Genomic DNA, 27,180 nt, shown 5'->3' with positions numbered 1-27,180 from the left:
TGATTACAGATCACATCTGCCACTGTTAAGTCAGCACTTTTCATGGTAAGCACTGATTAAAAAAATACAGTTGCTTACAAGTGATTCTGCATGGGAAGATTGACGCAAAAATTTACATATGATGCATTTTATCGTTCTGGCGCACAGTTAAATTTTTCCAGCGTGTGATGTGATCGTTCTGGCGCGATTTAGATACTTGGAGTCACCTTACATTGCGTCAAAGTGCAATTTACTTAAACACACAACACAACAGTTAATTACAATGAGTGTTCTTAGCTCAGAGGTAGCACAGAGAATCAAAGTGGTTACATTGCACGCATGAAATATTTAGCAAGATTGCTAGTTGTTTCTTGGAATACATGTAAAATGCCATGTCTCATGAACTGTTATGAAACTCTTTAAGAAAACTGGGCTATTCATCAATACAGTCCAAAGATAAGAATAAACTTACTTTCTCCATTCCTTTCATTCACCAGACAAATCTTTTGGCATCATTTTTTGTAGTCTAGTTCCTTATGTTCAATTCCTCAGTTAAAGCGTTTTGAGCACTTTATCTATTGAAACGCAAAATTTCAGCAGCACCACAGACACTAAATCTTCTGTCTTTCTTCTCCGACTTTTGCAACATTCTCCTAGATAGTATATAAAGCTAACCGTCTGTTGTCAAATTCCGCACAGTCCTTGTCCTCAGAATGTCTTTCATGCCATTCAAAGACATGCATGATGATTTTTATCAGCATCTGACAGTTAAAAAAGTCTCTGTTTCACAGAATGGTTTGTATTTATTCACTTTTGTACATAACACTTTATGGTAGAGTGTAAGGACAGTCCATTATCACTGGACTGACTGAGCAAGCTGAAGGGTGCAGTGCAAGATCGTAATGCACTACTATGTTCTAACAGACAATTTCTCTGTATTGGGAGCAATATTTGATTATGGACAGAACTTTTATAACTAATCCCTGAAACTACCATCGGTTTATCTATCTGAAAGTGGCCAATGCTCTTCCTAATCAAAACATTAACCTCAGTGCCCAAAGATAGTGCAACTTTAACAGTATATAACACCTACTGAAATATGCTGAAGGTCCCACTATAATCCTTGAGGACAAAAAGTGTGCATTTCACTTACGTCATAAACAACTCTTTTTTTATGCTTATATTAACCTCTCCAAAGCACCATAGCCACAGAGATACTCTCTCCTAATAATCTAATAATATGTTGGATTAACAACTGAACTAAATTCTACAGTGCTTTGACTGCCTATCACTGTAGTCTTAAATGATGAATTCCTTGAACTCTTTCCCACACATCGCAAGGTGACATTTAATTTGCCATTATTAGCTATGTAATATCTTAGTCCACTCTTATATACCTCTTCTCAGATTTACTATCAAAGGTTGCAGTCCTATCTTTGAGCCTGATGCAAGAATTGCCCAATAAACTCTACCACCACTTCCTACTGCAGTTGTGGTAAGAGTGTTATAGACAAAAATGAATGCCAAACTAGTTGTTTACAAACTGACTGCAAAATGGTGCTGCGCCATTGAGTTGTGGAACATGAAGCTGGTACAGCATTGCTCCTCTTACCATGTAGTTACATGATCTATGTCAATTGGATCCCTCTTTCTTACATCTGAAACGTGTGGCTGGAAGTTGTTCTTCCATAATATCCTCTAACTTCCCCTATTACTTGTTCCCTCAAACCTCTCCCAATCTAATGACTTCCATTTTTGTCTGCCCTGTTTCCACTTTCCAGCTCACTTCTCTACAACCTTCGTTATTCATGTTTTTCTGTTTTATTCTATTTTTCACATTTGTGATTTATCACTTCCACTTTTCTTACCCCATTAGTTGCTCTTTTTTCATTTTCTCTCTCTCTCTCTCTCTCTCTCTCTCTCTCTCTCGTGTTCCCAGTCTCATCACTTCCTCCCAAATTAGCTTAAAACCACTATGTCAATGTTTCTGAGGTCCCCCATCATCATCCATATCACTTCCTCCCTGAAACAGTCCACAAATAAAACACTAATGCCCCCATGTTCAGTTCTGTGAGGTGAAAATTGTTTCTTCATATCATTGTGTTAGTTTTTTAGTGTGCGTAAATGTGAACATTCCTCTAATAGTTATGTAAATTTATATGCAAAACGTGATTATCTCTGTAATTTCTATTACACTAAATAATTCCCAAACAGTTGGGCATTTAAGTCTAGCACGAGAGAGAAAATGGCACAATTATTTGGTGTACTGCAAATGAAAGCAAAATATATGAAATGTTCACTCTAGGCCTGTGCATTACGCAAAATGAATCTTCCTAATACTAAATATCTCAGTACCAAATCCAGCAAACAAAAATAATCTCCATCAGACATAAAACAATTACTTCAGCAATCTGATATATTTTCCAAATATTTATTTTTTGTATCACCAAATAGTCTGCATTGCTGGTGCACCCATAAAATACTTACACTCATGTTATGTACTGGACTGAAACTTGCGCTGAAACGACGTGTCCTGGGCTGGCCCGCTGAAAATATGCTGCCAAATGGGCCAGAATCCCTATTAAACACAAAGAGAGAAAAGTTTGATTAATGCTCACAAAATGGTCCAATTTACTTTTTTGAAGCAACAAGAATTAGTTAACCTGGAAGCTGTAGACCACGAGCAGTGTAAGAAAGTAATCATTAAAGACCCCTTTATTGTGTGAAAGAGTATTAAGTATTTACAGCTCTTCTGTCCAAACATATTTAGTGAGTTTTCAATTTGTTAACTTGTCCTCATTTCTAACTACATGCAAAGCACCCAGCAACCTTACCAGAGCTCTGTAAAACTGTTGTTGCATAATTTCTAATTAGTTGGTATAAGTATCAGACTTAGCCAGTTTTAAATATGCTGATAGAAGAAACTTTCATTACCAGTACTAGCAGGGGGGAAGGAGGAGAAATTTTGTATGTGTTGACTGACGTGTCAACATGTCCCTCCAAAGTGTCTTGGGGAATCAGGGCATGTGACTATTGGTGAACTGCCCAATGGTGGGCGTATTAAACTCGGTAACTCTCTAGGACGCCTTATTTTCTGGTTAATGAGATAAGTAGCTGTTTGGTTTGACTTTACAAAAATGTAAAGTTTTTGTGGCTTTGTCTTGAAGCAATTTCATGTTTGTTAGTTCTATCAATAATGAAATGATCAGTCCCTTAAGTTCACTCTGCATTTACTTTCCAATGATCACAAACTAAATAATGAAGTATATTACTGATTTTTCTTATTGGTGTGTAGGCTACTGTTATTTCCACAGGCTAATAGGACAATGAAAAAGATATAAAGTGATAGATAAATATAAATACAGTAGATTATGTAAGAGGGGTAGATAATAAAACATGTCAAAACTGACCAATCAATTAGGAATTCCAACTGATAGAAAAGCATAAGATAACAAAAAAACATGAATGGACAGGATAGAAATGTATGTCACCTAAGAGGCACTCATTATCAATATGCTAGTGATTTCTGTGTTCAAGTAAAAAGTACATCCCGAAAATAAGAATTACATAATGGAAAAGAAACTTTTTTTCTCATGATCATGATAAGGCCATCAGAGACTGAGTGTAACCTCAAGACGGGAGTGAAATCTGCCACATCCTCTTCAAAGGAACCACCCCTGGCACTTGCCTTAAGTAGTTACAGAAACCACAGAAAATCTGAATCTGAACTGGCAATGGTTGTACAGCTTTGCTTCGTGGCTTCTAGGCATGACTGGACAAGTGGGGAGGGGGTAAGAGATGTATAGATGCATATATTCTTTTAATCTAGTATGCTTACCACTATCTGCTGGCAGCATTAAAAAAGAGTTTCTAGAACAGAAACTAATCAGCAGTTGGAGATAAATGTGATTAAAACATGTGTTTTTGTAGCCTTCTTCACTTGCTTTCCATCATATGTTATGTTAACATTACCTTGTGCTCTTTCAGTCAAATTACAATCCATTTGCTTATGGCTCATTATTTACCAAAGAAGTAGCAATCAAATGACACGAATAAAAACTATTCTAGTTATCAATACATAAAACTACATCTGGATTATGTTAATAGACTAATACAACAGAGAAACTGTACTTCATAAAGGTGTATTAATTATAGTAACAAAAACTAGTGTGCAAAACCGAAAGTCATTTGATATAGGGCCAATGAAGTTCACAGATTGTCTCGTAGATTAAGAGTTCTAGAAACAACCTTATTTAACTGGGTGAGCAGAGGGAGAGTGGTTGGAAGATGCTGAAATAGTCATTTAAAAACTGCTTCTAAAACAAAAGCACAAAGATGTTAGACCTAATTGGGTTTCATAAAATATAATTTAACAATTGAAAAGTGTACATTCTAATAATCAAATGCCTGTACAAATTACATGAAAATGGCACAACAAATATATCTGTAGCAGAAATTAGACAAAATAAGCACTATACAGCTCAAGAGGAATATTCAATACTAGTTATTGGCTTTGATCTGTGACATACTATTAATGACTAATGTGTATGTATCTTCACAGTTTAGTCATTAGTTAATTAAGCCAAGGATAATGAAAACTAAAAACTGGGTTGCTGTGACAAACTGATCTTTAACTTAGCCCAGAGTCTAGGTAATGTTAGAAGGTAACTGTCATTAGGGAAGCCAACAAATGTGAAAGCAAAAAAACTTGGTTATGGTGACAGACTGTTCTGTAGCCCGTTTGAAAAAACCATGCCACTAATATCACGTTATAATTGCCACACTGTTTATGATATTTGTTGGATGTTTCCTGCGTCACTGGACAAAGATCACAACTAGGAACGAATATGTCTCATTATCCAAGCCATACTATGCAGTGAACTTTGAATTATAAATACTTAAAAATACACAGGGTGACAAAAATTTAAAAAATACATGGTTGAAACCCTGGCATTTAGTAATAACAATTACTTTTTTGTGAAAAACACAGTTCAAGAACTCACATTTTCAACATCAGAGCTCACATTACCATTCTATATTAGATCAAATTGTACACAGAACACAAAGTATATGACCACTAATGTAACATCAAATCAAAACAACTGTGTTAGAAGACTTACTTCTGCCCTTTCATGACTTCTGATGAGAACCAGTATGAAATTAAGCCATTATAGGCTTCAGTCTTCTGAGAAAATAGTGAGCAATGGTAGTTTTATTTTACTGCAAGTAATCATTTCAATACTATTTGGTCCAAATAAAATTATAGGAAGCAATATACCATAAAGAAAGTCTGAAAATAAAATGAGTCTATCAAAGTTCGCTTTCACAAAGCTTGATGGGTAGTAGCTGTCTGACTGTCTAAAGACTTGGACAATAACCACGAAACACTGAATTTGCATACAAATATATTTTAGGTTTGTGAAAATGCAGGTAATGTCACGATTTAGAGTTCTTTACGCGATTGAAGGCAACGGAATACCACCTGCAACTGTGCTGTGCCTAATATGACACTATTTTCTTCAAACAAATTTTTGTGGTTAATGACCACTTAATTTTTCAATCTTTTTCAGCAAGCTCATTCTGTCATGAAAGATGCCTCGTTGTTCGCATCGCATTCTGAGGAGTAAAATATTTTACCAGTCATTTGTAAGGCTAAACCAACACTTAAAGACTGAAACTTCCTGAGAAATTAAAATCTTGTGTCACAGTAGAAAATGGAATATAGCACCTTGCCTTCTGTAAGCAATACCCTAACCAAATGAGTTATCCAGGTATGAAGAGACACCTGTGCTCAGATTGAGTCCTGGTCCACTATACAGTTTTAATGTTGCAAATTCTGAAAAACAGTGCACACTTTGCTGCAAAGTAACATTCATTTTTCATACCGAGAAAGCTGGAATGGAGGATAGATTTTCTTCCTATTTATTTCATAAATTATTATCAATTTTACTAATATTGTTCACACTGTAAGGACTAATTTCTTTTGGTGCCATCTGTGACAACTTTTCCACTCATAAGCAAATTAAGATCACCACCATCACCTCTTGCTACAGTTTTCAATCACTGCATCACTGGCAGGATCTGCTTGGAATACAAGTCACTCAATCTTCTCTAGTCTTCCATCACTTTCCTGTCACACTCTGGCCCATTCCTCTAGACTCTGTGGAAGGCTTTGTCCCACTCCTTTCAGCCACTTGTCCCCTGGCCCTCCCCTTGGTCTCTTGTTCTCCTCCAGTTCATGCAACTTTCTACGCATCCTCATCTCATGCATTCTCTTCACATAACCTTCCAATTTTAATTTTTCCTCCTCAGTCTTCTCTTGTTGGGATTTTTCATATGTTATCTCCCTAATATTTCATCTTTTCCATTTCTGTTAAACCAATCCAACATCTCAAAAACTTCATTTCACTTGTTTGTAGATATCATGAAGTTATCAGCTTGACTTACATTCATTTACCTCTGTTGGTCTTCCACTTTCCCACAAATTATACTCCCAAGGTACTTTATACTTTCCACATTTTCAGCTGTTCCCCACCCAGCGTCATGTTTAGTACTGGTCTATCCTCCTTTCTAGTTACGAAGTTCACCTTTCTTTGCGTTAATTTTTGTTATACTCTTATACAAATTTTTCCTCTGTGGGAAAAGGTATTTTACATATTATTCACTAACAAAATGAACATATTTTCTGTATAATCCATAAAGGTTTCTTTCTTGGCAAATAATATATAGTGACCCCTTTTTGCGTTTCTCAAGTTGATGTAGAAAATAGAAGCACAAATGCACCAAAATATTTATTAGAGATTTTTTCAAGTAACGGAAGTTAGAGATTTTTCTATTATTTAACATAAGTGTACCTAGTAGTTTTTTATTTGTAATGAATGAACAATGAAAGACTGTAATAATCCCAATTCTAAAGAAAACAAGTACTGAAAGCTCTGAATGTTATTGTACTATCAGTTTAATAGGTAAGTCATGGTTGCAAAGTACTAACTTGAATTATTTACAGAAGAATGAAAAACCTGTAGAAGCCGATCTTGACAAAAATCCATTTCAGTTCAGGAGAAATGTAGGTGTTAAGTCCCATAGTTCTCAGAGCCATTTGAACCAAGAAATGTAGGAATAAGCAAAGCAATAGTGACCTAGTGCCTCATCTTAGGAGATAGACTGAAGAAGGTAACCCAATTTATCTCCCATAATGGATTCTGAGAATGCTATTGGCAATGTTGACTAGAATACACAATTTGAAATTCTGAAGGTTAAATGGATGAAGTACAGGGAGCAACAGGTAACAGTCTCAGAGAGAGCAAAGGACTGAAGAGCAGTTGAAGGGAGTGGATAATGCCTTGGAAAGATGTTATGAGATAAACATCCGCAAAAATAAAATAAGTATAGCTGAACGTAGTCAAATTAAATTAAACGATGATAACAGAATCACACTGGGAAAGGATACATCAAAAGCAGTATATGAATCCTGCTATTTGAGCTTCAATATAGCTGACAATGGATGGAGTACAGAGAATGTCAAACACCGAATGGCAATATCGAGAAAAAATTTTCTGAATAACATAAATCTGTTAACACCACTTTTTCTGAAAGTATTTGTTTGGAGTGTAGTCTGGTGTAGAAGTGAAATGGAACAATAAATTGCTCACACAAGAAGAGAACAGCAGCAGTGGTGCTATAGAAGAATGACAAATATTGGCTGGGCATATCAGTAACTAATGATGAAGTATGATGGAGTACGGAATCGAACTGGAAAGAAAAGAAATCCAGTGAACAACTTTACTAAAAGTAGGGATCACTTGAAGTAGCAAGCTATTGTCTGTTCGTCTGTTTCGCAACGGTGGGATGTTTGATAGCTCAAATTGTAGAGGAAGACCGAAGATTGAATACGGTACGCAGGTTCAAGAGGATGTAGCCTGCAGCAATTATGCAGAGATGAAGAGGCTCGCACAGAATATCTTACCATGTAGAGCTGTGTCAAAACAAACCTTCTCACTTAAAAAGGAAGGAAGGAAGGAAAGAAAGAAAGAAAGAAAGAGAGAGAGAGAGAGAGAGAGAGAGAGAGAGAGAGAGAGAGAGAGCGTGTTTTTGTAACGCTAGTTAAAAATGTGTTTTAATACAATAATTTGTGACCCATTGCCTATGCCTTGTAAATAATTTGCTTAATCTAAATTTCAATGTATTTATCCCTTTAAAGTTTACAGTCATGTAAGATCATTAGCTGATGTTCAGAACCAGGCTAAAAACCAGTGATTAGGATTAAATTGTATGTCAACAGGTGACTGCTGACAGTATGTCATTTAATATGAGCCTGGGAACTCTTTAACTCTACATATAGTTAATTATTTGCATGTCTCATGGATCACAATTTCAACCTTGTGTTGGTAGTTAATTTTATCATTCAGTAAATTTTTAATATCAATGGGTGAGTACTCACAGATATTAATGATTGAATACCTCACTCCTTTCTGTGCTACATATGGCTGGGTAGTGGACAATATAAATCATTTCTCCTTCTAGCATTATATTTAGAAATGTCACTGGCAATGTGATCATGTAATGTGAAAACTACAGAACTCCTGAAAGATATTCTTCTGTATATCTACTTGTTCAGTAAATTACATTTACTGGCATGAAGGGCAGCAGATAGCTTTCTCTTACTCAAAATAATGTGTGCTAGAAGTCTGTCCATAAAATGCATAATTTGCCCTCTCAATGTACATCCCACATGAAGAATGACCACTCCACAAACTCCTAATGAGATGTTAAATAGTAGTGCACAATACTTGTCCCTAGTAAAATGAAACATTATTCTGAATGTTAATGTCGTGCAAGATCACTTTTAGTATAAATCTAGATAATAAAATAAGTTATGACTAAGTTGTGTATTTGATTACAGAAATGTCAGGCTCATATAACACATGAATTCAAGATGTGACTGTTTATTTTGTGCACCAGACTAATTACAGAAATCCTTTATGGTTACTGATATCTATTAATTTATAAACACAATTACAAAAACCTTTATCATTACACCTGACAAAAGTAAGTAAGTAATTAATTATATTTCTTGGTAGTACAACTTTTCTGTTAAAACCATGGTAAAGATGTTTACCTGTAATCCGTTTACACTAGCATTATCTGTCTAATGCGTATAATTTTAACGTTAAATAATTAATTTCTTAATCTGTTGATGCAGTGACTGGAGTCAATTTCTAAACAAATATCTTGGGGAGCATTGTGCTATACGTACCTACAGTATACGTGATACTGACGATTCTTTTCAACCAGGGCAACATTTAGGTACGAAATATCATGAGAGGAGTGAACGGTACTCACCTTGCAGACGATGTTGTGGATGCTGCCGACATTGTGGTGTTCAATTCATTTATCATGGGAGCGCTGCTAGATCTTTTTAAACTAACTGGTGAATCAACATCCATGTTTTTATAATATCACAAAACATAGCCCATCGACACCTAGAACTTCTAGCATTTGTTCACAGCATTAGACCGACCTCCGTCAAGTACTGAATTAACTAATAATTTTACTTATTTACCAGAGTTAAGCACACAGGTACTACAAAAACAGCCTCTTTAAGGTGAAACTAACTGTACAAACTAATTTGCATTAGGTATCACCATTCATTAACACGTAAAACACAATCTAACTCTATCACGTCGCAACCCAAGTAATCGGCTTCTCCTCAGTAACCACATTTTACTGATGTATTGTAAATATTATACTCGCTGCTAATGGTTTAAGCGATCGTTTTCATGTAAGTATCTACGAATTATTTTTTTATCGCCGGAATTCAACTATAAAAGCAAAACTATTCATCCTATTGCCCCCTTCCTGATACTATCCAGTCTGTAAAAACACTAGATCTTTCGTCGTAGGTGAGTTTGCTCCGTCACGAACATCAAGCCCTTTCGATCACAAATGATATCCGAAAATTGTTAGAAAACTCAATTTTTATTTCGTGTGACGAAAAAACCAATAGATCTTTGCTAGCAGGTGATCACAAAGCGTGGCACTAAATTTGGGTTGATTCAACTCTAAATATGTCGGTTACGATTCAACGCCAGTTTATGTATCTGTATAGCTAATGTCAAATTTAACATTCTGGAAAATGTAGATTTGTGTACGCTTCGTTGCAAAATCTAAGTTTGTTATTCAAGTAAAATTTAGAAAAAAGCAATGGTAGAACGGAACGCCTGACTGCGACAATTATACTGACGGCGCCCTTAACAGCCGGTCTGTTAACAATTCTCTGGAGGACCACAAAGAGCTATGAAACGCTTCCTCGCCAGAAAAAAAAAAAAAAAAATATGAAACGTGCCTATCGTTTCAAATTGAATATTTTAGAAAACCAAATCCAGTATAATATTTTGCTACTCTGACTTCCTGTCTAATGGGAATTATTTTTGGTCCATGAAGATTATGAAAACGAGCCTTACATTAACGCACTGTAAACTTTTTTCGGTTGCCTTAAGTTTCAATGCAGATACGTTCCCTGAATTTCGGAACAGTAGACTGGGAAACTGCGCACCGTTTTTACCTATCAGGATGTCCCACTGGGCTTTTCTTTCCAATTAACTCGATTAGACAAACGGACCTATTTCATACATCTTAGTCTTTTTCAAAATAGTGGTTTATGACCTATTTTTACACAATGACACTATTTGGGATCTCTAAAGGCTAAAGTACAGACAAAGCCACGTTCGAGGTACTGAGTAAAGATTTGCCACAGCTAAAAAGTAAAAATCTGAACTTTTCTGCAAAGCTGCCCAAGTTTTCATTGTGGCGGTTGTAGCCTTTATGGAGGAGTATCGTGTTTTAATCAGGTGCAGCCCTAGTCAGTTATGCGAAGTGTGCACCATACCTAAGCGCCGACTCCAGTGGATGCTGAAGGCTGCCCACACGATCCATCAGTAAGACAATTGTTAATTTGTACTCAGAACTAATATATTACTAATTTTATTTTATATGTAGACATGGATAACAGATCCTTTTATAGGACTGCCTAGATTCCACAAGCTTATGATACACATATCTAAGTGAGCTCTCCTTTCAATAATTCTGACACTGGAAATTATAGTATACTGTGATGAATATAGTCTCCAATTTTGTGTGGAGAGGATAGGATTGTCATATCTAGCTGGGATCTCATCGGGACACTCTGAGATCAGAGTATAGGAATGAAGGAAAAAATGTGTTTAATATAATCACTTTTTATTTAGAACACATGGAGTTTGTTGCAGCAGAAGTAGTTGGTAAAACATATTTTTCAGAAAATTTCCCATTCTTCAGCAATTTTTACGTATTAATAAAATTTCACGTATTACTTATTTATAAAATTCCAAGCAAGTCAGCTCGTACATAGTCAAACTGGCACTGTAAAACTAATTCCACAGTCCCTGGCAGCAGTCGATTTTTTTCACCAGTCCTCTGGACCGACAACAGCGAAAATGCTCTTTCTACAGTGGTGTTGTGTGCGCGAATAGAAAACAAATACTCGCATATCTTAGCAGTTGGCATTTACGTTCAGGATTTTCGGTTTCGTTAGGAAAGTAAATCCACCTTTCTTCCACAGAGTGCTTAGACTTCCATTCTTCCCAGTCCCACTTACTTTCTAAAAAGCTCTTCAGATACATACATTCCTGAAAACAATTGTCGCCCGAAATATTCACAACATATTTATGCAGGCATATAATAGTATTTTCAATCATCAAATAATTTGGAGTTTTAGATAGCGTCATCTAATCAGATAATTTATATTTATTAAAAGAAATAGTCCGTTTCTCTAAGTAACAAATGTTATGGTATAGAAAGCCATTGTCTCTCCCTCAATTTTCGAAATCAAATTAATTATTTCTTGGTTAGGGTTCTCTTTCTTTAATTTGTTTGGATTCATCTTAGTCTTCACGCCAATAAAATTGGCAGTCTTCCTTTCATTCAGGCATCTTTGAGTGTCAATTAATACATTTCTGATTTCAGTTATAGAGACTTTATTCTTCTCCAAACTTTTTATATTTTTTTCAAACAGAGCCTGGTTTGAATGCAGAAACATGAAGTGAATTTCACCAATTTGACTACAGAAAAAAATCTGAAATTATTTTAGGTGGCCTGTCTTCAGCGTAAAAAATGTTTTAATGGAATTCAAAGCTTAAGAACTCTCTCAGCTGTGGGAATTAACAACAGCCATATTCTTTTTGAGTGAGATAGAAGAGTCTGATGACAAACATCAATGTGTAAGCAGAACTCTTTCAGCTTCTCTGTCCTTACTGCGTATATCGAAAAATAATTAAATATTTTCATGATGATTATTTCAATGTCGTCTGTTAAGACTCTAGCAGCTCTTGATATATTATTGTGGAGAATATGGGCACTGCCTCCAATTCCACTACATTTATTCCTAGTTCTTCTTTAATTTGGCGAAACACATTCCACTGGCCACATTGATGGAGCCCTTTGAAGTTGGTATTGTCTCCACAAAAAGCGATTAATTTATCTAATCTAATTTGCAGTTGTCTTAAATTGTCTAGCCAAAGTTTGCAATTGTCTCTGATGTTTCGTTATTCAGTGAATCAAACTTCAATAGCTTCTGTTGGATTCTGTCAGTTTCAGTAAAGTATGGACCAACTAAAGGAAACATTGTTTGAGCTTTGTGCTTCAATTTGTCAGCACCTATGCCGCAAAATGAAACTGTTTTAGGCATTTGGACTTGGAGAGCGGACAAGGATATTTTAAAGAATCATTGTAGCTTTGGTCTTGGCTGTAGCAGACTGCTTTTTAGCGACTTTGGAGTCAGAATAACATGTGGCATTCTATTTTATGGTACAGTCAAGAGAATTGAAGGATTGATGATGCTCGACAAGTTTATAAGCTGTTCTTGATTCTCCAGTAGCAACCAGCAGTTCTTCCTTGGCGTCTTTTTTTAATCATGAATTATGAAATAGGATTTGATGTCGATGCTATCGCGAATCTGTTTGTATGATCCTTAGTAGAAATGTGATGTCTCACATCTGCCTTAGCCCCATGGGTTAATGAGATGCAGCATCTATAAATCTCACATAACACTTCCTGGTCCGCACATCCTTTTTTAACAAGAGACCAATCTTTCATGTAATCATCCGAAAATGACACTCTTTCCATCCTTAGGCATTTTCGTAAACTATGATAAGACAAGTTTATTAGACAGTAAACAGTCGACAATAACAATTTAGTCATCGAAGTAAACGCCACTGTATGCTTCACACCCTCTATACCCGCAGTATACACTTCAAAAATTACTAACTTGCACTGCTTTCGTAATACGTTTAGAAAGAATCGTCTTATCACAGCGCTATTCAAATGAGAACTGCCCGATTCTTCCACATGGTGCTGCTTAAGTAGTTCCAGAACCATACTATGGAGAAGTCTGATATTTTCTCGAATGATGGTGCAGGATCTAGAAGGTCCTTGCATCGTCGATACAGGATACGCAACTTGCTACGCCATCTGTGGCTCAAAAATGGTTCAAATGGCTCTGAGCACTATGGGACTCAACATCTTAGGTCATAAGTCCCCTAGAACTTAGAACTACTTAAACCTAACTAACCTAAGGACATCACACACACCCATACCCGAGGCAGGATTCGAACCTGCGACCGTAGCAGTCCCGCGGTTCCGGACTGCAGCGCCAGTACGCCATCTGTGACACAACCTTGTCAACATAAACTTGTTGTCATAAATATAACTAACGTATGCTGCATTTACATGATGCTCTAACAGACAGCATTACGTCAGTACTTGAGCCAAGAATGTAATAATATTTTGCAAAATCGGGACAAAATTGGGTCTTGTCAGGATGTTGGGACAAGAACGTCCATAAAGATGACGGTCCCAATATATTGGGAGAGATGGCAGCCCTAGGAGAAGATAGGCAGTGCTGTTTCATGTGAGCCAGTCCAACCTGGCTAAGGATAAGTATCCGAAACACCCCTTTGCAAACAGACACAGTGTCAAAAATTTGGTGAATAATAAAGTTTGGATAGCAGATTCTCTGTAAATATTTGTTATTTTTAAAATTTAATGTTTGTATTAAACGTGTGATAGTGGATGAAGAGTCTACAAAACATATCTTTGCATGAATTTTAAAACAAAAATAAAATCACAACAAATTTTTGAGTGCTGGGGATGTATAGCTAAGCAGCCCAACTTTTAACTGCAGCTGAGGCTAACAGCATAGAGCTCAGAGAATATCAATGTATAGCCTAGGGCCATCACTGTTGTTGATGGAATCTACTTGTAAAACAGATGCGTAAGTAAATCACATCAAGAAATATGACCAGTTTAAGGAAACATATGAGTCTAGCATGGCACCCTCAAGACTGAATATTAGCGCTACATATACTTTCAAAGAGCCCTTCAAAAAATGAAATAGTGGAAATATTAGGATTTAGCACCGACAATGAAGTCAACGGAGATAGAGCAAGCCTGAATAGGGTAAGGGAACATGCAAAGAAACCATTCCAGTACCTGCCTTAATCTACTTAGGGAAACTACAAGTAGCTGAAGTCTGAATTCACAGTCGGGGATTCCAACCTGTTCCTCCATTATGTGAGTCTGTAGCACCCAAGAATGTGTCACTTAGCTTATTAAGGTTATAGAGAGCTAGGACTGTGGTTTCTGCAGTCATCAGGATAGCATTGTGGGGAATGTGGTGGTGAGGATCTATCAAGGGTCCAAAGGCGCTAATGAGGCATACACATTTATTGAGAATTCACATTTATTGATCAGAGGTACACTGTTATCTTGCTTTGTGGCTGCCAGCAGTGCAGCGGGCAGAAGGGTGCCAGCCACACCAATATGCCCTGACACCAGTGTGTCTCACAGTCTCAGCTGCCACAGTGAGGGAGCTGCACACTTGGCGCCCTGCAATGTCACAGCGAACTAGCCCCAGTATGGATTGTGTTGCCTGTGCTACCTCAGCAGCCAGCAGCATGGCCAATACACTGCCAAAGCACTCTCACTGACATCGTAGGGATTCCAAGTTGCTCCTTGATAATGTGAGTCTTTTGTCCTGAAGAATGTACCACTTTGCTCCATAAGACTATAGCGAGCAACTGAAAAGGTGTGTACTGCAAAAATTTATATTGGGCGTTCATACTTGCTACTGTGAATCGAATTAACAGCTGTAATCATACTAAATCAGTACCCATTTCCATGGTTGATGTACGACAGAATAGTGTGAAGCTTTTATCAGTTGATTGCACTATCTGCTGTAACTATGCTGTGAATTCCTTCTGTGTTCTGCATACTCTGGCTACGATTTTCTGTGGAAGCATCTACACAGAACTCAGTTCTCTGTGCATGGCATGATATACTGTTCCTTGTAACGTAGTCATTCCCATCCTTGCATCGTTCAGATTGTCTGTCAATGCACACAATAATCTAGCTACATCCAGTCTCCCTCTACTGTATTCAGTCGTTTTTATATCTTTTTAAATCGCTATTTATGGTTTGCACAGCGTTTCTTGAGTGTTGTGATTACTGTTACAAAGCGTCAATGGTCGAACACCGGGACTCCAGATGGCCGAGCTGAAGTCAGGACCCACCGCACCGTATTTCGTCATGAGGCCGAGCAAGTTCAATAGCGTCAAGGGGCAGTGCAGAGTGATACAGCGGTATCCGGAAGTATTCCTTTATTCACATTACATTACTATGATGGGTGCAGCATAGTGTCGCCATGCCGCCCGCAGCGTTGTCCCGCGAGTCCAGCTGGCTCAGCAGCTCATGATATGCCAACGTTGCTGCTCCATCATCAAGGCCGCTCAGCTGGAAGTCAGCCACGCTCGCCCGGCCGCCGCTCGCCGAGGCATCGTGTCTTGCACCGTGTAGCTTCGTGCGATTCCGGAGACTTTTACAGTCCCTGGTCCCTGCTGACATACGCCCCATTTGGCCTGCTCTGTCTGATCATGGGACGAAAGTGGGTGTACTGGTCACCAGTGGCCCTCGGCCGCTGCTGCTCCCAGGACAGGACTGGACTCAAACCTGCACCCTCCTGGATACGGTGCCGCAACTTGCCGCTAGTGGTGCTTGCTGGATGGCAACACCTGCCGCCATCTCTGGCGCTGTTGCAGCACAGCTGCGCCTCCCACTGCATAAGAGAATGTGGCTCGTCCTGGACCCGCTGCAGATTGCTGTCACTGCCCTCCTTCAGACAGACCGTGCAATCTCCAAGTACCCGGCTGCCGTTCTATCCTGCCCCGGTGTGTGTCCCCAGAGGTGGAATACAGCCCGAACAAGTAAACAGAAAGCCGTGCAGAATTAGCCGAGTGGTCTCGGGTGCTGCAATCATGGACTGTGCGGCTTGTCCCGGCGGAGGTTCGAGTCCTCCCTCAGGCATGGGTGTGTGTGTTTGTCCTTAGGATAATTTAGGTTAAGTAGTGTGTAAGCTTAGGGACCGATGACCTTAGTAGTTAAGTTCCATAAGATTTCACACACACTTTCATTTCAAGTACACAGAAACAAAGTACAGATTTACACAGAATATTTACAACATCGCTGCCAGACTGGCCCCTATAAGCGTAGACCAGCACAGGTCCGACCTGACTCTCGACTGACCTGTCCCACCCCCTCAAGCTAAAAGTGCCTTACTATTTATACTGCTATTCCCCTCGCTTCTGACGTAGTGTCGGAGAGAGACAGAAACTAAGGCAGGGGTAAATTCCCATAGATTATGTTGTGGTTGGCAGGAGAGCCAACACCGTGTTACTAGAGGAGGCCGAAAGGCACGCGTTTTAGCTCACGCAGGCTGGCGTGAGGTCTGGAACAGGACAAGGAAATTAGACTTTAGAAAAACGGACGTAGCTGGTGGAATACCTAACTTTAATCCATTAATGATGAACGTCGCTCTTCACGGTACATGATTCACAATATCAATAGTAACTGAATATGGCGCCTTGCTAGGTCGTAGCAAATGACGTAGCTGAAGGCTATGCTAAACTATCGTCTCAGCAAATGAGAGCGTATTTTGTCAGTGAACCATCGCTAGCAAAGTCGGTTGTACAACTGGGGCGAGTGCTAGGAAGTCTCTCTAGACCTGCCGTGTGGCGGCGCTCGGTCTGCAATCACTGATAGTGGCGACACGCGGTCGATTTAAAGGCTACCACCTAGCAAGTGTGGTGTCTGGCTGTGACACCACAGATTAGATTGGATTAGCACTTGTTCCATAGATCATGAATATGACACTTCGTAACGATGTGGAACGTGTCAGGTTAATAACAAGATACTACATTACACAAAATATTACATGACACTTAATATTGTTTTTTTTGGGTGGGGGGTGGGAAAATGACCCACTTACTATATCCAAAAATTCATCTAATGAGTAGAAGGAGTTGCCATTCAGAAATTCTTTTAACTTCCTTTTAAATGCTATATGGCTATCTGTCAGACTTTTGATGCTATTAGGTAAGTGACCAAGACTTTTGTGGCAGAATAATTTTTTACCCCTTTCTGAGCCAAAGTTAGATTTAACCTTGAGTAGTGAAGATCATCCTTTTTCCTAGTGTTGTAGCCATGTACACTGCTATTACTTTTGAATTCGTTCAGATTGTTAATAACAAATTTCATAAATATATATATATATATAGTGAGACTACAGTGAAAATTCCTAGCTCTTTAAATAAGTGTCTACATGATGATCTTGGATGAGCTACAGCAATTATTCTGATTACATGCTTTTGTGCAATGAACATCTTTTACTCAATGATGAGTTACCCCAGAATATGATGCTTAACGAAAGCAGAGAATGAAAATAGGCGTGGTAAGCTAATTTACTGAGATGTATATAGCCAAAATTTGCAATGACTCTAATAGCATACCGGGTTCCCGGGTTCGATTCCCGGTGGGGTCAGGGATTTTCTCTGCCTCGTGATGGCTGGGTGTTGTGTGCTGTCCTTAGGTTAGTTAGGTTTAAGTAGTTCTAAGTTCTAGGGGACTGATGACCATAGATGTTAAGTCCCATAGTGCTCAGAGCCATTTGAACCATTTTTGAATCTAATAGCATACGTCAGACAGTTACACATCGCCACTCGCGGCTCTGGCCTACTGCCTCGCCTCATACATTGCAATAACTTAAAGCAATGCTGCAGTTCTCTGCCATGCTGTTTCACCACTCCAAACAATCGTACGTGCAATACGCTGCTACAGCTCCACGCCTTGTTTACTCTGCCTGGCCTACTGGCTGCCGACTATTACAACACACTGCCAGAAGCCCCAGACTTCATCGCCCAACCGCGCCTCAGCTGAATTTTTAACGAAATTCCCCTTTCCTACGACTAAGAGTAATACCAGCGCAGCACACTTCCCTCCTTTCAACAAGATACGTCCGAATCGAAATATGACAGACGTAGTCTGTGGCTGTGTAAACATACCTTGTTCACAAAACTTATATGCTACAGACTAAGACTAACGAGAACATAAAAACATTACTATTACCCCTATACGTTGTTTACACTTGTTACCCATGCCATAGACAACTGATGTGCTGGCACCTCCTCTACTGGTGCACATTCCACACTCTCCACAAAGCTATACTCAAGAAAAATATAAAAACGGCACACCCTGCGGCTGAAATGCTCACTGTCATTAGTCTGTCGGTGCGATGGTGTTGTAACGTTTGAACGTGTTCCAATACTTTATTAATCGTGATAGATCCTTCCCGTGCATTAATAATGGAATGCGATGTTTCCAAAAACTCTAGATCTAACGTGGAGTTTAAATATGCCAGTTCCTGCACTGATAATATCTCCAGAACCCTTCCCACTACAGGTCACTACAACATCGTATGACATCCTCAAAAATTCCCGATAGTTCACTCTGCCCCTATCGAATTCTCTGAAAATAGTCTCCCCCATACAATGACAAAACTAAAACAACAAACAAGAAAAACGCAACTATTATCTGACTCACGAAAACACAAAAAACGCAAATTATCCCTTGATGTAAAAACACAAAATGTAAGCATGCCAGGCAATATTACACATATACTAATTTACTCCCTCCGTGACCATAAAGCATATGGAACGTCATGCGTCTGCTGTTGTCCTTCCCCTGTGACCTTCTTCCGTTTGCTTTGCCTAGCCTCTGCAATTGGGTCAGACCCTTGTAATTGCGGTAATTCGTCCACCATTCCTTTAAAATGCTGTACTCTACTTACGTGGATGACGGATGTTTTTGTTGGCAGCTGCACTTTAACATTTACAGGCGAAGTCATCTCCGCGATCTGGTATGGTCCGTGGTACTTCATCAAGAATTTTTTCGTCTTTCCCTTAGGTGTATATGGATTCGTGATCAGTACCCATTGAACTACCCTGTACTGTGGTAAAGGTACCAACCACTTATTCTGTTCTTCCTGCCTTTCCAACGTTTTCGTATTGGCCTTCTGTACGCTCTTCCAGACTTCCCGTATTGTCCGTGCAAATTTCCTCACTGCAACCCCTTTAGCTCCAGATTTCGGACATAGAACGTCAAAAGTTGATGGCATCTTTCTTCCATAGACCGCCTCGAACGGTGACATTCCGACCCCCGAATGTATTTTGGTATTATAATTTGATACCACATATGGAAGATAAACGTTTCCATTCATATAATAACTTAGCATTTTTTAAGTTGTCTTATGTACTCGGTCCATTCTTAGATTCGCCTGGGGATGAAATGGACTGATTCGTAATTTTTTAATTCTCAATAACCGATACAACTGTGTTATTAAGTCGGACATGAAGATCGTTCCCTGATCTGCAATTATGGTATCAGGCACCCCAAACGTCAATAACCAATTATTGACTAAAGCTTGTGCTACCGTACTTGCCTGTTGGTCTGGTATTGCGACCATGGCTAGAACCCGCGAAAGTGAACAATTATAGTTACAATGTAACGATTCCCTGCTGGTGTTTTGTTGTATGGCCCACAGACATATAGCCCGAATGGGTAGCTTTGAGGGATGAAGTAGTGAAGGAAGCAGAGGATCAAATAGGTAAAAAGACAAGGGCTAGTAGAAATCCTTGGGTAACAGAAGAAGTATTGAATTTAATTGATGAAAGGAGAAAATATAAAAATGTAGTAAATGAAGCAGGCAAAAAGGAATACCAATGTCTCAAAAATGATATCGACAGGAAGTGCAAAATGGCTAAGCACGGATGGCTAGAGGACAAATGTAAGGATGTAGAGGCTTATCTCACTAGGGGTAAGATAGATACTGTCTACAGGAAAATTTAAGAGACCTTTGGAGAAAAGAGAACCACTTGCATGAATATCAAGAGCACAGATGGAAACCCAGTTCTAAGCAAAGAAGGGAAAGCAGAAAGGTGGAAGGAGTATATAGAGGGTCTATACAAGGGCGATGTACTTGAGGACAATATTATGGAAATGGAAGAGGATGTAGATGAAGATGAAATGGGCGATATGATACTGCGTGAAGAGTTTGACAGAGCACTGAAAGACCTGAGTCGAAACAAGGCCCCGGGAGTAGACAACATTCCATTGGAACTACTGACAGCCTTGGGAGAGCCAGTCCTGACAAAACTCTACCATCTGGTGAGCAAGATGTATGAGACAGGCGAAATACCCTCAGACTTCAAGAAGAATATAATAATTCCAATCCCAAAGAAAGCAGGTGTTGACAGATGTGAAAATTACCGAACTATCAGTTTAATAAATCACAGCTGCAAAATACTAACTCGAATTCTTTACAGACGAATGGAAAAACTGATAGAAGCCGACCTCGGGGAAGATCAGTTTGGATTCCTTAGAAATGTTGGAACACGTGAGGCAATACTGACCCTACGACTTATCTTAGAAGAAAGATTAAGGAAAGGCAAACCTACGTTTCTAGCAATGTTGCTAGACAATGCTGACAATGTTGATTGGAATACTCTCTTTGTATTTCTAAAGGTGGCAGGGGTAAAATACAGGGAGTGAAAGGCTATTTACAATCTGTACAGAAAGCAGATGGCAGTTATAAGAGTCGAGGGGTATGAAAGGGAAGCAGTGGTTGGGAAGGGAGTGAGACAGGGTTGCAGCCTCTCCCCGATGTTATTCAATCTGTATATTGAGCAAGCAGTGAAGGAAACAAAACAAAAATTCGGAGTAGGTATTAAAATTCATAGAGAAGAAATAAAAAATTTGAGGTTCGCCGACGACATTGTAATTCTGTCAGAGACAGCAAAGGACTTGGAAGAACAGTTGAACGGAATGGATAGTGTCTAGAAAGGAAGATATAAGATAAACATCAACAAAAGCAGAACGAGGATAATGGAATTTAGTCGAATTATGTCGGGTGATGCTGAGGGTATTAGATTAGGAAATGAGACACTTAAAGTAGTAAAGGAGTTTTGCTATTTGCGGAGCAAAATAACTCATGATGGTCGAAGTAGAGAGGATATAAAATGTAGACTGGTAAAGGCAAGGAAAGCGTTTCTGAAGAAGAGAAATTTGTTAACATCGAGTATAGATTTAAGTGTCAGGAAGTCGTTTCTGAAAGTATTTGTATGGAGTGTAGCCATGTATGGAAGTCAAACATGGACGATAAATAGTTTAGACAAGAAGAGAATAGAAGCTTTCGAAATGTGGTGCTACAGAAGAATGCTGAAGATTAGATGGGTAGATCACATAACTAATGAGGAGGTATTGAATAGAATTGGAGAGAAGAGAAGTTTGTGGCACAACTTGACAGGAAGAAGGGATCGGTTGGTAGGACATGTTCTGAGGCATCAAGGGATCACCAATTTAGTATTGGAGGGCAGCGTGGAGGGTAAAAATCGTAGAGGGAGACCAAGAGATGAATACACCAAGCAGATTCAGAAGTATGTAGGTTTCAGTAGGTACTGGGAGATGAAGAAGCTTGCACAGGATAGAGTAGCATGGAGAGCTGCATCAAACCAGTCTCAGGACTGAAGACCACAACAACAACAACAATCTCGATAGGTTTCGAAGCTTTCCATTGCAATGGAATTCTTGCGCGCGTCACATTCGCTCGCTGCACACACGGTACACAATTTGCTACGTATTGTTCCAAATCCCTTCTCCGAGTGCGCCACCAAAATCGTTCTGCTATTCGTCTTTCCGTTGCTCGACGACACCCACGCCCTAAAAGCACATGATCATGGGCCTGCTTTAAGACTTCCTCTCTCAAACTCTTTGGTACCACTTCCTGTGGTCCAAACCTGGTAACTCTACACAATAAATTTCCCTCCACAATGAAATGTGGTTGAGTTCTAAAACCCTGGCACTCCTCATCCTTTGCTTGTGCCCTTTGCCATTCCGTGACACTCTTAGCCATTACTTCTAATGCATCTACCTTTCAACTTAATGCATCTGCATTCCCGTGTTTCTTCCCTGGCTTATGAATTACTTCAAAGTCAAATTCACTTCATTTTAGAGCCCACCGTATTAACCAACTAGAAGGATCCTTGAGTCCCAGTAACCATCTCAATGCGCATGATCTGTCATGTCAAGGTAACAACGAAAATACGTTACTCCATATATTACAGTCAACATCTCCTTTTCCGTTGTGGAATATTTCCGTTCTGCCCTATTTAACTGTCTGGAAGCATACGCCACCGGATGCTCGTCTCCCTTTACCATTTGCCCCAGAACACGTCCTACTGTGCCATTTGAAGCGTCACATGATAAGATGAAGTCTTCTTCAAAATTCGGAAACACCAACACCGGACCAGAAACTAATCTCATTTTTAACTCATCGAAAGCTTGCTGGCATTCCTCCGTCCACTGAAATTTAACCCCTTTCTTTAAAAGCTTTGTTAACGGCTAGGCTATTTTAGCAATATCCTTTACAAATTTACGATATGAACATAACCCATATACGATTGTAATTGCTTCGTTGTACGTGGTGTCGGAAAATTTTGAACTGCATCTGTTAACTGAGGATCGGCTTGAACCCCTCATCCACTAATTACATGACCTAAATAGTTGACCTGCATCTGCGCAAAATTACGTTTTTCCAAACTTAATATTAACCGTCCCGACCGCAATCTTCTAAGGACTTCTCTTAAACGCAGTACATGTTCTGGTATATCCTTCGAAAATACTATAATGTCATCTAGGTAAACCATACGTGTCTTTAGTTTCAATCCCCTTAAAATTCCATCTAATAATCGCTGAAAAGCTGCCAGTGCATTCTTCAACTAGAACGGCTTACGTATATACTGACAGTGTCCCCCAGGAACAGTAAAAGCTGTCTCGGCCCTATCCTCTGGCGTTACTTCCAACTGGAGGTATCCACTCCGTAAATCCATCGTCGTAAAATACTTACGTTGTTTCAGATTATTCAATATGTCCGTGATATTCGGAAAAGACCTATAATCGCAACAAAATCTATATTTTCTTGTACCATCCACGAACTTCTTAGATATGTTAACTACAATGCTTGAATACGGACTATTGTTATGCTATATGATTCCATCCCATAGTTGTTGTTCTATAAACTCCTCTAGTAGCGGTTGCTTATGACGTGCTACCCTATATGGTTTCCTAAATACTGTTGTATTATCAAAAAATGGCTCTGAGCACTATTGGACTTAACTTCTGAGGTCATCAGTCTCCTAGAACTTAGAACTACTAAAACCTAATGACATCACACACATCCATGCCCGAGGCAGGTTTCGAACCTGCGACTGTAGCGGTCGCGCAGTTCCAGATGTAGCGCCTAGAACCGCTCGGCCACTCCGGCCGGCGTTGTATTATCCTGCGTTGGTATGTGATGCTTCGTAATCGGCGTTGCCGGTAACATACCCTCCGTTCCGAATAAATCGCTAAATGTCAATAACAATTCCTCCAACGCGGCCCCGTCGTCTCCGTGCAAATGCTGTAATTTTCCCCTCAATTTCGCTGCATCGACGTTTTGCTTATGGCTCGCCTCTAAATCCTCCCTGTCGAGGTCGTCTTCATCAACAACCCCCAATATGGCCAATAACAACCCTTTCGACAAGCTAAAATCCGCTCTGCCGAAGTTGTCTATACTTACAGGAACCCTATAATCTCCTTCCACATAACTTGCGTGAGCTAAACTCCTCCGCTCAAAACAGTGCGCATTATCCCACTCCTCATTACTCGAGAGTGGCTCCACCAAGCACAACGTCTCCTTTGGTAAGTCCAGATTTATCGAAACCCAGACTACCTTCCCTCTACCTGCCGGTATGTTGTCCTGCTGATCAACCTTTAATGAATCCGTACACAGTTTAGCTGGCGTCAACCTTCGCGTTAAGTGTTCCTTACGACATTCGTCCATTTGCAACCGTTTCCCCCATGCAAAAGATTGTTCCACTGAGTTCCACTGTTTGTTGCCAAAGATCTATCTTCGCACGATGTTTGTCAAGGAAGTCCGGCCGATAATCACCGAATACCCCTCACCACACATGGTAACACCTCTACCTGCTCACTAAGCTTAGTTCCAGCGATCACAAATTGAAGTACCGTCGAACCCAATGATCCCACTTTATTAACCCCCACCCCACGCAACCTATAACGTGGTGGCTCAAGCCTTCTCCTTCTAACCAGGACTGGACTAATAACAGATACGTGTGCCCCCATGTCAACCAGAAACCTTTGTTCCCTTCCATTCACCAAACCTAATAAGCAGCATTCCATCCGTGCACTTACAAGCGCATTACCTAATTTCACTGGGACCGCCCTCCGATGGTTGAAGCAATCAATCCCGTTCTCGTTTAACGGCTGCTGTCGCCGAGGTTCCCCCCTACTTTTACTCCCACAGTTCACTGCCCAGTGACCCATTTTCCCACATGAGTACCACCGCAACTGACGCTGATACTGTCTCCTAATATGCCCTACGTGGCCACAACCAAAACACTTACTTTTTGCTGCCAGAACTTTATGCTCCACCCTTTGTTTCGTAGCATAATCTACCGACTGTAAGTATGTGGCAATCCTTAGAGCTGCCGCAAGATCACTGGGATTCTCCATTCTCACGCAAAGTGACATCTCCGGCAGTACTCCCCGCAAAAACACATCTAACGCCCTGTTCTTGGCCTCCTGTAAAATCACTCTATTAGACTCCCCATTCGGTGACAGTTCGAACGTTTGTGAATTCAGCTTTCGAATCCTGTCCGAGAAAACCTCCACAGTCTCATTTCTTCTCACAACTAACGCACTCAATTTTTCCCGAAAAAACCTGGTACTATTCTGTTTTTGGTACCTCTGGCGTAACCCAGCCTCAAGCTCTGCAAACGTCCCCACATTGTTCAACATTTCATGGTACAGTACGTACGACTTGGCATCCCCTATCAGGCGTAACTTCGGCACTCTCAACATTACAACATCTGATCACTCATTGGCCTCAGCCATTGTGATGATGTCATTAAGGAATACCGACACATCCTCCATTGTTTTACCCAAAATTGGGTTAATCAGTGCCGTGAGTGCCGGGTCAAACTTGCAATCTTCTTTCACCCATCATCACTTCCCATACTTGCAATGCTTCAAATCTCCCCGCCAATTCTTCATATTTCTCTTTGTCCCTTATCCTCGCCTCCGACAATACCCGAATTACCTCAGTTAGAGCGGCTACAGCTTCCGCTGTAGTCACTGCTGCAGCCTCCACTGCTTTCCGTGTTTCCGCCATTCTTGCTTATAGCTCTACTGTTAGTATTATTCCACTCTGCTACTCCTAAAACTTGGTTCTTGCGGCGAATCATCGCCTATCTACATTCTGAACAATTGCTCGTCAAATTCCCAAATCTGTTACAAATAAAACAACTCTTTGGCACCCACTTTGTACATGGTAATCTGTGACCTGATAGGTTACAAAAATTACATTGCTTAGGTGCTATGTCGTCATGTCCCCCATTTCCCCTGAATTCAGAAAAATCTGCAGGCTCCTCTGGCCTTACAAGAGACACCTTTAAAAAGTCCATCCTAATTGACACTTAACCACTTAAAACAAAAAAGAATGACACATAACCAATAAATCAAACGTCACTCACCCGTCCCATCATGCTAGTGTGCAAGTGACAGTCCTGCTTTCCTCCCTATACTGGTATGGACGAACACTTCCTGAACGACAAGACACAACAAGAAGTGTATGACCACCCATCACCAATGCAACCAAATACCCCAACTACCCCTCTACACAGGCACACCTCAACACTACTTGCTCGACATAAGATATGGGAGTGGAAATCTGGTACCAGCATTGTAACCAGAACTACTTCTGACACCACTGTTGCGGGGCATCGATGGTCAACTCCGGGACTCCAGATGGCTGAGCTGAAGCTAGGACCCACCACACTGTATTTCGTCTGGAGACCGAGCAAGTTCAATAGCGTTAAGGGGCAGTGCAGAGTGATACAACGGTATTCGAAAGTATTCCTTTATTCACATAATTTATAGTACTATGATGGGTGCAGCGTAGTGTTGGCATGCCGCCCGCAGTGTTGTCCCACGCATCCAGCCGGCTCAGCAACTCGTGGTATGCTGACGTTGCTGCTCCATCATCAAGGCCACTCAGCTGGAAGTTAGCCACGCTCACCTGGCTGCCATGTAGCTGCCTGTGATTCCAGAGACTGTTACAGTCCCTGGTTCTCGCTGCCCTCCACCTCGTTTGGTCTGCTCTGTCCGACCATGGGATGAAGGTGGATATACTAGTCATCTATGACCCTCGGCTGCTGCTGCTCCCAGGACAGGACCGGACTCGAACCCGTGCCCTCCTGGGTGCAGTGCTGCAACTTGCCGCTAGTGGTGCTTGCCAGATGGTAACACCCACCACCGTCTCTGGTGCTTTCACAGCGAGGCTGCGCCTCCCGCCGCGTACTCCTCGCCCGGACCCCAGTACACTAGATGGGAAGCAAACGTGGCCCATCCTGGACCCACTGCACACCGCTCTCACTGCTCTCCTTCAGGCAGACCATGCAGTCTCCAAGTACCCATCTGCCGTTCTGTCCTGCCCCGGTGTTGTGTCCCTGGAGGTGGAATACAGCCAGCTCGAACAAGTACACAGAAACAAAGTACAAATTTACACAGAACAACATCGCTCCCAGACTGGCCCCTATAAGCATAGACCAGCACAGGTCCGACCCGACTCTCGACTGACCTGGCCCACTCCCTCAAGCTAAAAGTGCCTCACTATTTATACTGCTATTCCCCTCGCTTCTGACGTAGTGTCAGAGAGAGACA

At 40.3% G+C, this 27,180-nt stretch overlaps 1 protein-coding gene across 2 annotated transcripts in view; it reads right to left on the bottom strand.

The window, feature by feature from the left end:
- Nucleotides 1-10,244, bottom strand: part of LOC126162322 (P2R1A-PPP2R2A-interacting phosphatase regulator 1) — a 60,594-nt gene extending 50,350 nt beyond the window's left edge. The window contains exons 1-2 of one of the 2 annotated variants that reach the window (XM_049918747.1): nt 9,322-10,244; nt 2,467-2,557 (exon numbers count right to left, since the gene is read on the bottom strand). In XM_049918747.1, the coding sequence (XP_049774704.1) occupies nt 2,467-2,557; nt 9,322-9,425 (195 nt within the window). In that variant the 5' untranslated portion in view covers nt 9,426-10,244. The remainder of the gene's footprint in view (nt 1-2,466; nt 2,558-9,321) is intronic. The other variant, XM_049918746.1, reaches the window with a different exon arrangement.
- Between the last annotated feature and the right edge of the window lie 16,936 nt (nt 10,245-27,180).

This window comes from Schistocerca cancellata, chromosome 2, assembly GCF_023864275.1.
Source record: "Schistocerca cancellata isolate TAMUIC-IGC-003103 chromosome 2, iqSchCanc2.1, whole genome shotgun sequence".
NCBI lineage: Eukaryota > Metazoa > Arthropoda > Insecta > Orthoptera > Acrididae > Schistocerca > Schistocerca cancellata.
The sequence above is the reverse complement of the archived record's forward strand: the minus strand, read 5'-3'. Positions and strand labels throughout refer to the sequence as shown.